The sequence below is a fragment of the Gavialis gangeticus genome, unplaced genomic scaffold, assembly GCF_001723915.1.
Source record: "Gavialis gangeticus isolate Ggan-Ray unplaced genomic scaffold, GavGan_comp1, whole genome shotgun sequence".
Lineage (NCBI taxonomy): Eukaryota > Metazoa > Chordata > Crocodylia > Gavialidae > Gavialis > Gavialis gangeticus.
In genome coordinates, this window is record NW_017729003.1 from 14,645,297 (window position 1) to 14,657,720 (window position 12,424).

At 39.8% G+C, this 12,424-nt stretch overlaps 1 protein-coding gene across 1 annotated transcript in view; it reads right to left on the reverse strand.

Annotated features, from left to right (window-relative positions):
- The window catches only part of TET1 (tet methylcytosine dioxygenase 1), a gene marked incomplete at its 5' end in the record, with an annotated part of 208,272 nt that extends 198,734 nt beyond the window's left edge, over positions 1 to 9,538 (reverse strand). The window contains one exon of the mRNA XM_019507736.1: positions 7,400 to 9,538. Within this exon, the coding sequence (XP_019363281.1) occupies positions 7,400 to 9,538 (2,139 nt within the window). The remainder of the gene's footprint in view (positions 1 to 7,399) is intronic.
- Between the last annotated feature and the right edge of the window lie 2,886 nt (positions 9,539 to 12,424).

Here is a 12,424-nt window from a genome sequence, read left to right on the forward strand (position 1 = left end):
CGGACGCGGCGCCCGCCCCAGGCAGGGCAGGGGCGCCGGCGAGGATGCAGGCACCGAGCGCTGCCCCTCGGCCACCCCCGGTGCAGGGAGGCGGCCCGCCCCGCCTCGCCTCGCCTCGTTCTAGGGCCCCGCTGTCTTCACGCGCCAAGGAGCATCACCCCAAGTTAGAGGCCTTGATCCAAAGCCTGCCAAGCCTGGAAAGGCCCCCGTGCCCTCAGCGGCCTTTGCAGGAAGGAAGGTCGGGGCCAGAACCTGTGGCCACACGAGAGCCAGCACTCATCAAGTGCTTGCCACCGTAGTGCCACCACCACCATCCTTACTAGTAGCATTACTCTTACTACTATTATTATTATTATTGACAAAGATAGCAAGAAATAAGTGATGAATAATGAAGTAACTGCTTGTATGACCACAGGGTCCTGGTCCAAGATGAGGGCTGTCTCTCAGGGGTGGGCAATTATTTAGGTCCATCAGGAGGCCAGTCAGCACCCTCTGCCCCCTGGCCTCACAACTGATACAGAGTCTGCACACCCTGCATCTCCTCCCAGAGCACGGCCCCAGCCCGCCTAGCACCCACTGTGGACTTGCTCCAGCCGGAGCTGGAACCCACTTGCAAGGCCCTGACAGTCCTTGGCCTAAAGAACTTGGATCTAAGCATAAGGTGTGGTTGGGAGGGGTGCGGGGGATGGACAGACAGCCAGGGAGCACAAGGAAACAAGAGAGACAATGGTGGTTAGATGACAGAAGACACACCACAACACAGTGCTATGCCTAACCCATGAGGGTTTAATTTACACTATTTGCTAATAGGATGCCATAAACAAATGGCAGCTGGGCATTAAGGTCCTTGTATTACCATTTTTTTTCCTGAAAGCTTCACCAAAGAATTGTCAGTCTAGGGGCCACTGTGATCCTCCTGTATTTGTGCAGAGTAGGTGGAAATTAAAATTTTTAAAAGGGAACCTCTGTTTCCAGGGGTATTAATTGCACCTGAAAGCTGTCTGCATGTTGCATCTGCAGCTGAATTATAAGCACAAATCTGAACATTCCATTTGATTGTGGGTGCAAATTAGATACAGTTGTATGTGCTGAAATTTTCATCCACAATTCATGCAGTAGCTTACCAATTAAATTGGAAGCATTACCAGGTTATTGTCTTACGTGGTATAAGCTAATTACAATTTAAACCCTAATTTTTGGGCTAAATTTTTATTTTGAGGGTGAAAGGATTTAGGACTAGGTAACGTAAGATATTCAGCTATAATGTTCTATTAAAATACCTTTGGTTTACTGTTTCAGAACCAGATTGAAAATAAATGTCCCTATATCAGAGGCTGGCAACCTACAGCCGGTGGGCCAGATCTGGTCAATGAAGACTCTGGGTTCTGGTTAGGGCGGCTCAGGGCAGCAGACTCCAGCTACAGCAATGGAGGAAGCATTCCCAAGGTCCTAGAGCCTGCATTTTTCTATCTAGTCTTTTCATGCTTCTGCAGATTGCTGGTGAGGCCCTCAGCAGGGGCTGAATCACAAGCAGCAGCCAGCGACAAAAGGTTGGCTATATAATCAGTGATTGAGATGGTTTATGGCCTCAGTTGCCCAATATGCTTTACTGTTCAGAAAAAAATACATTGCTTTCATTTATGTAGATTCATTTAGACAATCACATGGATTTGTGCGCATGGCAAAAAAATGCAACTCACTGGTAGGCCTAAGATTAATCAGGATCTTCTTCCTCCTTAAAAGATCCTTCCTTTTGTCATGTAAAAAAAAAGTGACTACTATTATTTTAAGTAACATGTATGATTATTCTGAAAACAAATTAAAGAAATATCTGTTTTTTTCTTCCAGTTTGTTAGCTATGTCCACTGAAAAATATTTGAGGTAGTTTCAGGTCTCCTTGTACCAGTCATTTTTTCTCTGTTGTTTGGGAAAGCACATACCTGTTTTTTTTAATTTGTTCATTTTTCTTGTTTTAAATAAGAACATTTTAATTGTGAAACCACAAAAATTGGCCCTGGAAATTAAGAACAGGTTTAGTTCTGAAACTGCTTTTAACCTTTTCTTTGAAACAGACTAGACATCAAACTGGTAATCTTTCTTTATTTATACTATATTCACCTCACTCTCAGTACCACACAGAATACCAAACTAGTGTATGTTATAATTATTTTGTATATGTGCTGTATACCAAATCAGAGGAAGACGCTCTGCTTTTACCATTTTGCCACTTGAGCCTGATATGTAATTTATACCTCTATTTACAGGACTGCTGAATTTCAACCTATTGCAGCAATTGTCTGAGTTTGTTGGTTTGCTAACCACCGTCTTAAAAAGGTTATGTTTGAAATATCATGTGCAGTTTTCTTCTTTTCCTGCACACTTATTTGAAGCCCTAATAAACTTATGTATTTCTAGATTCTATAGCAAAGTAAATATCTTAGGAAGATAAATTAAATTATAATTAGGATTGTCTGGGAAACAAGAATTGGGTTTCACAGAATTCAGGGTTTTGAGACTTGTTTTTGTTCTGATGAGGAGCAAATCAGAATAGAGACTTTTCAATTTTTTATTTTTATTTTTTTGCAGAGGGAGGAGAGAGGATGTAAAAGACTAAGGTTCAGGCTTCTGGTCTGAATCAGACAAGGTGCCCTAATCACTGAATTTATTCCAGTAATTCTCTCTCTCTCGCTGAGTAGAAATTCCATTCTGGACCTCAAAAACTTTCCCAAAAGTTTAATCAAAACAGATAAATTTCTGCAAAAAGTTTCAGTTTTAACAATCTAACATTTTACAATGGAAAATGTTAATCAAAAAGCTGGCTCTCATAATAGCATTTGAACATATTAAAATTTCAGACAGTCCATTATAAAGAAACATAGTGAAGCAACCATTATTATTATTAATGTCTTCTGGGTTATTCAAATTACAAGAAGCAATTAAATATAACATCTCGATATACTTGGCTTTTTAACTTGTCTAACTTTTCTAACTTAAATTGGCAGTTTCTGCTAATTCTTATCTGGATTATTGTTGAATACAAGGCAGATTTCATTCAGTTCACCTTTATACAAAATTTAAATCAAGAAAAATACAGCATATATATATATATATATATAGAGAGAGAGTAACTCTTGAGAAAAGAAAAACAAGAAAAAGGACATATCTGAGAAGGAGAGACTCAGGAGACAGAAGAGGTGGGGACGTCTTGGCTGAAGGTGGATAGGACTTCATCTGGGCATCAGCTTTGGGAAATCTCTATAGCTACAGTGGTTCCATTGCTCTCCCAAGAAGGCCTCTGGACATCTGCAATACCAGACAAACTGTATAGAGATTCTCCTGCTGGGAGGAGGTTTAAACTGGAGCCACCCTGCAACTTTGCTGCTGAACAGTGAGATGTCCCTCCTTAGTCCATTAATCAGACTTTAAGCCATTGGACCCAAATGATACCAAGCTCCCTGCAAAGGCAGGATGGAATTCTTTGGCTCTAAGCCTGGGCCCACCAGAAGACCACACAGATGTAAGCCAGATGAGAGAATGATCACCAGCACAGCCATAGTGCACAACACACTGCTAAATAAAATATGCCAGCTTGATCAGCATTGTTATCCACTTATGGCTTAAAGAGGCTAAGGAAGTACATTTTTAAGTAAATAATCTATTTGAGTAGAGGGTAGCTGTGACATAACTTAAAATTTTCCTGCCTGCTGGCTTGATCCAGCTGTCAGCATTACAATGAATACAAGCCAAAATTAAAAATAATGTATTTGTCAATGATGCTTTTGTTCCAATGTGTTCCTGTAATATTTATTGTAAGACATTTCCTAATTAGATACAAATCTGTTTTTCTTCTGTTTTAAAATAATTCTGTAACATGAATTAAATATAAAGCATAATTATATAACCCTTTTATCATGTGCATTTTAGAATAATTCCCTGAATTTTACCAGCTCATATTAACAGAAGAGCCATGTCATGAACCTGTAAGTATGAAGACCATTACATGAAAGTACTACACACAGAACCTGTGAACTAGAGCCCACAATGCTTTATCTAGCTCTCATAATGTCACATCACTGTAAAATCTGTTATATTCAGTAAGGTACAGTATCACTGGACGTTCATGTGGCTTTTGCTCTGAAGTAATATTTGCAAGCCTAATATAGTTTTCAAATATTGTATCTGGATATGTATATGAATTAATGGAAGTAACATTATTGTTACTAGTACTGGCTCTAAATATGCAAGTGATTCCCTCTGAGTTGACTGCCTGCACACATGTGTATGTATGTTGGTATACACACCTGAGACTGCAGTCTGAGAGTCTACCAGCTGGGCCCTGCCAGCAGTAAATCCATGCAAGATCATAAAAAAAAAAAATCACCATCCTTTCTGCAAGACAGGAACTATCAAACCAACCATTATATCTTCTGAGGCATGTCCTGAAGTCATTTGACATGCAGAGTTTTCCTTGACCTCAGTACACATTTTGTACATGGCAGAATATAAGTATATCACTCTGTCTAGTTAAAACTACAGGAGAAAATCCTTGTTAAGGCAAAGAGCAGTGCTTCATGATCATGCAGAGAATAGCTACCCTCACACCTCTTTCCCACTGAGTCACCTCCAGAAAACGTTTACATTCTACCAAAATGAGACAGGCTCATGTCTCCTAAAAACAGGAATCTATTGAAACCTGCCTAATTCCATATTTTTTTACAAAACATTTTTACTTTCCATACCATGGACAGAGACTAAAAACTTTTCGCATTTCCCTTTCATTTAGAACAACTGACTCCTACTTAGAACAACTTACTTCCTAAAATGTTTTGATTCTTTTCCACAGCTCATTCTTACAGTCAATTCACATTTCTGCAGCTTGTGTTACAGCTTGGCTATAACTTTAAATAATTGTAAACAACAGATCTTGATAAAGAGCCATTGTGCTCTTCATTGAAATAGAATTTTCCAGAAAAAAATCCAATTTGAAGTTTTAAGCATCAGAAGTACTCATTTTATGCATCTTGAAACTTCAGAAGGTGAAAAGTATTTGTGTTTTAGTTGAGATGTAGAAAACCTAGGTTCAATTCTCCTCCACAGTCAGTGCCACTAGCACTGGACTAGACATTCAGTGTCTCTTCCTTTGGTCTACTGCATTTTTATTGACTGGTACAAAGTAGGACAGCTCAAACAGGAGAGACTGAGAAAAATCTACCCCACAACAGCCAGTAATCTGGTTGGCTATGGCATTCACTTTGAATGGGGATAAAACAGCAGGAAAAGGTAAGAAAACCTTGATCCCTCACCTTCCAGGTGAGTGTCCTATGAGGGTATTAGCTGTAATGGGTTCTTGAATCAGAACCCATTACACGCTCTTATTTTTCACAAAGTCTTTTTTCTCACGCTCTTATTTTTCACAAAGTCTTCAAAAGGTTTCCAATTCACCCTCATATGAAACAAGAATCATTTTGAAGTCTCTGAAATACTTGTCAGACAGTACAGCTGTCATCTCCCTCAACCATTCGAATTGGCTGTGCTGAGCTTGTGCTTGAAGTAACTGAGTTGAAGCGGCAAAAATTGCTTTACCTTACACCTCCTCAAACTTTGGGACTGGCCAGTAACTCAAGTGGTTCCCAGGACAAGTTAGAATGTTTCAGTGGTGCTTTAATTGACCCCAGCCCAAACAGTTTCCTAAGTACCATATCACAGGCCCTCTGACTGACAGATTTCCATCTCCTACTAACTTTACCCCTCCACCAGAGGCAGGGGATTAAAATAGCATAAAACCATCTGTACCAATTTTGACATAGTAGAGCATTCTACACTAGAGGAATCCATAACTCCTCCATTTTGACTTCTTTAAAGTCTCTTTGAATCATTTCAGCAACACAAAGGGAACTTAGCTGGAGTTGTAAATCTGCCCCAGAGATTTGACTGGGAGTCTATAGGGAAGGAGGGTAAAGAATCAGTTTTATGGGCAACCTGGTAGAGAGATTTCATTTATTAGTAGAACTTGTTGCAATTTTTCCATAAAAATAATTTAAAATAATTAATAATGCCACTGTTGGATAAATTACTCATATTTTGGCAAAATTTCATTTTCTTTATATTGACACTGTGAAAATCCAATTTGTTCATTCCCTAATTTTTTTCCTCCTTTACACAGAAAAAAAATCAAAAAATGTGGATTTTCCCTACCAAAACAAAACAAATCTTTAAAAGATTTTAATTGATAAAATTGTAAAGCTTTAAGCTACATGCAAAATCATTAGGGAAATTTTGTAAGCTGCTTTAAGTAGCTCATCTTGTCAGGTGCACTGAAGAAGTGGCTTGGATCAGCTGATGCACTGGGTCATCTTGCTGGTCAGCAGAGAACACAAGGGTAGAAAACTGATTGGTGAGTCTTCATTTGGGTAGCAAAATCAAAGACTGGGATTAGAGAATCAATTGCTCAGAGAAATGATGAGTCAAGGAGACAAATTATTCCTGGGGCTTAATGGAATAAAGAACAGATGGGGATAAGAAATGGATGGATTGGTGAGGTTTGATTGTGCAGGAGGATGGAATGATGGATATGGAATACAGGAGAGAAATGCAAAGAAGCAGCAAAGAGATATGAAAGTCCCAGCTATGGGCAAGGGCTTCTGAAAAGTTTAGGAGTAGCAAAAACAAAATGTGTTCACTATCAGAAAGAACAGTCGGACAGAAAGGGGCAGTGAATTAAAAAAACATGGATTAGAAAGGAAGATAGGAGACTGAAAAATAAAGAACGTGTGGGTGGGATGTGGTAAGTGACCGGTAGAGAGGTGGCAAGCAGGCATGAGTGAGATTGAAGACACAGATGAACAGACAGTTAAAAAAAGGAGGGGTTTAGAAGGGGAATACAACTAGAATTTGGATCCCAGAAGTTCTGATGCATATTTGCAGACATGTTATTTTTTACTGGAAAATTATTCTGTAATTTCACATAAAAAGCAAGCAGGCCCCTTCTTTCTTTTCTGCTTTTTGCTTAGAATAAAATGCAGGGTTTTACCTGATACTTTCACAAAATGCTAGGGAATAACCCAGCTCCCTTCAGACTTGATATTAACCTGCACTGCTCCCTCCTGTCTTTGATTACATTATCTATGGGTCTAACTTGGTCTTTTGGCCACTACACCCAACCCCAGAGTAAACCTATGTCAGGCCCACTTCTGGTTAAATGCATGCATACGGGGTGATCAACCAAAACATTACTCAGACTCAACGACAAGACTTAGTAACTGGAGACATATATTCAATTCTGAGTGTCAAAATGTACCTAATATATTGTCCAACACTACACAATGACCAACATTTTAAAGAGCTGTACAGATGGAGCCCAAATCTTATATAGATTCCATTTATTTCTGACTTTGCTTACCTCGAAAGGTAGCGTTATTGGTGGTGGCGGCTTTTTCAGTTCTTCACATTTTCTCTTTTTACATATCCGGTGACTAGTTTTACGTTTCCTGCAACAGCTGCATTCTTCACAATTGGTTTTCCGCAGGCAGGGTTCACACACCCCACAACGTCTTCGTTTCTTCTTTTCTAGCATAGGAAGCAAAGATGAATATGACAGTTGGTGACCATAAGCTGGGCTAATAAAGGAGGATGGATCTGAGGCCTCAGCTGGTCTGATAATGTCACTCCTGTTGTCCTGAACCAAGTTCAAGTTTATTCCAATATTTCCTGATTGTGATGAAGAAACTTTGTGTTGCAGCTCTAAATCAGCTGGTATATCTATATGTATGTCTTTGTCAGAGGGAAGAGTGGAGTTTCCTGTGCCGGAGGACAACTGTGAAATACAGCCTTTAGGGGATTGTCCAGAACTTCCATTGAAGGCTTGAATGGTTGTAGGGATTAAATCTGCTGCACTTTCTTCTGTGTTTGATGATGAAATAGGAATATAACCAAAATCCAAAACTAATTTTTTTTCATTGATACATTCAATGGATTGTTCAACATCCTCCATTACTTGATTATTTAAAGAGGTATTTGAAAATGAATCACAAACTGTCACATTTTTTGTGTCAGATTCCAAATCATCTTTTTTACAGCTCAAGCCAAAATCTGAGCCAGGTTCAACATCCTCTGTTATGTGATTATTTAAAGAGGTATTTGAAAATGAATCACAAACTGCCGCATTTTTTGTGTCAGATTCCAAATAATTTTTTTTATAGCTCAGGCCAAAATTTGAATCTGGTTCTTTGCTGGTAGGCACCAAATCCACATCTGATTTTATCTGGGATTTAATAAATAAGCTTGAATCTTCTGAATGTGCAATTGAATTTGATTCAGTAGTACCTACAGAGTTAGAAGTTGGATAAGGTTCTTTATTTCCAGGCTCCAAATCCACCTTTAAATGTGATTTTGCAAAACAGCCTGGGTCTTCTAAATTTTCTTTTGAGTTTAATTCAGAGGTAATTATAGATACAGAATTTGAACTGTGTTCTTCAATAGGCACTAAATCCAAGTCTGTTTTCATGTGGGATTCAACAAATGTGGCTGAATTTTCTAAACATCCTTCTGAATTTGATGCAGATGAAACAACAGAATCACAATTTGAATCACATTCTTGACCAGCAGGCACCAAATCGAAGATAGTCTTTAAAGAAGATTCCGTAAGTGAGCATGAATCTCTTAAATGTACCTCTGAGTTTGATTCAGGGGTAATTACAGAGTCAGAATGAGAAGATGGAAGAACAGACACAGAATTTTGAACAAAAGGTTCCTGTAAACTACCTGTGTTGGGTTCGTTTGATGTCTGCTTATGGGGTAGGTCTTCACTTTCATATTCCCCCTCTAACACTTTTGAATATTGACTAATTATTGGACTGTCTGAAGTAGAGACATTTGTTTCAGGCTTTACAATCTTTCTGTCTTGACTATCACATTTAACAGAGGGATCTTCATTGACAACACACAGAGCATTCTCCCCTTCGAGAGGAGTTAATTCTTTTTGTGCTAAATCTGGTTTCAACACTGTTTCACTTGCTTCAGTAGTGTTTTTTTCTTCCAATTCAGCTAAGGTTCCTTCTTTCCTTGTTTCTAATCTTTTTGGTGCTGTAACTGTCTTGTTTTTAGTGATTGCTGAAGCTTGGGACAAACTGTGTGAGAATGATCGGCTACGCAGAGACATTGTAAAGCCATTGCAATTTAAAGAATCCTGGTTTTGAAGGAGATTATTATCAGTTTTCTCCAAATTTACCCAAGATGTTTCAGATAACGCTCTAGTTACAGTACTCCTGAGAAATCTACCTGATGAGTTTAAAGTTGGTTTACTTTCTTGTTGCTTTTTCTTCACATCATTTTCTTGCACTTTCTTGCATTTTTCAGAATTCCTGGCCTTTGTAGAAGTCTTCCTTGTGGAAGTTGCTTTCTTTCTTACTTGGCTAGATTTCTTTTTGCCTTGGCTAGTTCTCTTTTTGCACAACTCTTCCTTTTTGACTGATCTGGAAGGTCTGGCATGGTGAGCCATATTTACTGAGATGTGGAAGAGATGTAAAAGGAGTGGTGAAAAAGATCATGGAACCTTGGAAGATTTTTTTTCAATTCAACAGAAAATTACTTATTCTCATTGCTGGTCTCTGTAACAGCACAAATATAACTCTGAAACAAAAAAAAAAGATTATTTTATTTTTATTAACCACAGAAATATATGTATCTTAAATCTATTTAATAAAAATGCACCAAGGCAAAAGTAGAAATACTTGAGTATTATCAAACATTAGTCTTATTAATATAGGAGTCTTGAAATATGAGTATGCTTTATAGTCTGTTCAAAACGGACTTCAATGTTTGTAACTCAGAATAAAATGTGGCCAAACCTTAAAAGACCATGGCAATGGCATAATATTCTCAATTAGTGACTTTTTCCACAAATACTTTACAGAAAAGTGTGAATCAACTTAAATATACTTCAGATTAATTACAACCCCTCCTCCCCAAGTTCATAAGGGGCAAGAATATGGTGTGGTTATATGGGAATGCATAGAGAAGTAATGCTCAGGTTTTTAGCCCCGTGCAGGCTGCGAGTAGCTGCAGCAGGGAGCACCAGCCACGGGGCAGGGGAGGAGCCACTTTTCCTCCCTACTCAGAACCTGGTAGTCCCCTGCCCTTCCCCACACCCTCCCCTTAGCTGAGTTTCCTGCACCGGTGCAGCCAGGGAGCCACATGGTCCCAGGCCAGAAGCCCCTGCTGGGGCTTCTGGCTGGGGGGGCGGGGCAGCTGGGCCCTGCTGTGGGAGCCCGCCAGGCTTCCCCTGGGTCCTACTGCCCTTGGTGCCTGTCATCTTTGACAGGAACCAAAGACAGATACATTTTAATTTTCTACATTTTTTAATGGGCCCTGTGGGCCAGATAGAATGGCCTTGCGGGCTGGATCTGGCCCACAGGCCGTATTTTGCCCACCCCTGCTTTGCACCACACTTAGCTGGCCTCTTCAGGCCAAGCTCAGGCCTGGGGCTCCATGCTGCCCATATCTAGCCCTACGTGCTGGGATCGGGCTCCACACTACTCTACATACCTGATCCAGTGTACAAGATCATGCTGTTCAGCCTGCACAGCTTCCCATAGGTCTGGAAATTTGGCAGCAGGGGTGCAGTGCCACTGCTCCCATGCCAGTAAATTTTTGGACCCATGGTAAGCCCCACATGCTGAATGACACAGCACTGAGGGCTGAACACCCCTGGCATAGAAGATTAAGATCCATCCCAATGACTATATAGAAGCTATTTTGATTGTGACTTAGGAACTGAAACAAAGACAAGATCTGTATACCTGATATACACACATACCCCCATGAACAAAGGACTAGGAAGAGTCACAGCTTCACCACCTACATGCTGGCCAACATGGCTTCAGGTACAAGGTAAGAGAAGTAAGTTGTTCCTTTACAGGCAATGAATGCAAAACAGTAAACTCCAGAGTTTATTGCTCCAGGAGTGCCATTTGAATGTGCACTCAGGACCACAGCACATTAAGCCAGGTCAGAGCAGCCCTGGATGGCAGGGGCACTGGGGTTCAGCCTGCCAGCCCAGGGTTTCTCCCTGCCCAGGGATTAGCCAGCAGGCAACCCTGGTACTGAAACAGCCTTGTGCCCCAGCCAAAGCAGCATCTACATATGCATTGCTGCAGAGTAAAAAACTGCACAGCAGGATAATACTTGTATTTATAAGTATCATCCTGCTTCAGAGTTAATTAGTTTACTCCAGCCTAATTCCAGTGCACATCTACTTGTGCAATGTTTACTACGGAGCTAATTAATCTACTCCACGGTAAATGTCTTGTGTAGATACGCCCTATGAGGCGTACCTTAAGTTATTCCTCTAAGCAGAAAAAGGACGGGGGGATGAATCATGACTCCAAGTCACAATTTCTCGGCAAGGTAGCATAACAGCATACTACACCATATCCAGAGTCAAGCCTGAAAGCTTCATATAGCCATGCCAGGTAAATGCATTACATAGCCAGAGCTCGCTGCTCCGAAGCAATGGTTATTCAAATATAAACTTTATTCTTACATCATTCCCACCTCATTAGTACAAGGGAAGTTTTTTTGTAATAAATGCAAGTATAATGTTCAGAGAACAAGATTAAAATAATGTGACAAGGACCCAATATAAATCTATGGTTTTTTTACAATGGAAAAATACATCCTTGTGATTTTTCAGGCACTTTTATCTTGAGCAGGGGTTTACTGTAGAAATTACAATATGTAGATTTGCATACATTTTAGAATGTGGATGATTTTTTCTCATTTATTAAAAAAAACCTACAAATGTACAATAGCTGTGCTATAGTTCTAGGTCACAGAGGAAGTCCTATAACTTTGGTCAAGTGTATCTGCTATCCCAAGGTTTTCAGGTACTTTCTGACACTTTAGATAAAGGGTTCCCAAATTGTGGTCTATGTACTGCTGTGATCTGCATGCCTACTGTTCCATCAATTCACTTCATAACTTTTTAAAGGTATTATATAAACCAATTAACCTAGGGAGCTGAGGCTTCACCAAGTCTATAGATTGTAATCTGGGAGAAAGATTGCTGTGAGCACCAGGGATCCTGGCTTTCTCAGATAAACAACAATTAAAGATTCTCTGATAAAAAAAGCAAAATCTGCAATTAAAATTAAACACTACTAATACACACTCACACACACACTCATACATATATCAATTGAACATGATGTTTTATTGATATATTTACAATTTTAAAGGAATTTGGAAGCCTACCAGTACCTCAATCACTACAATAAACTAAATTATAAATAACTATAAATTTTGGTATTTGATTTTGGGTTTTTTATTATGGAAAATCAGAGCTCCCCCTGCCCCCTTAGCTCACAGAACGCAGGTCCAGGCCCCTCACTCCCAAGGCACATCCCCCAGCCCTGCCGGCGCCCCTCAC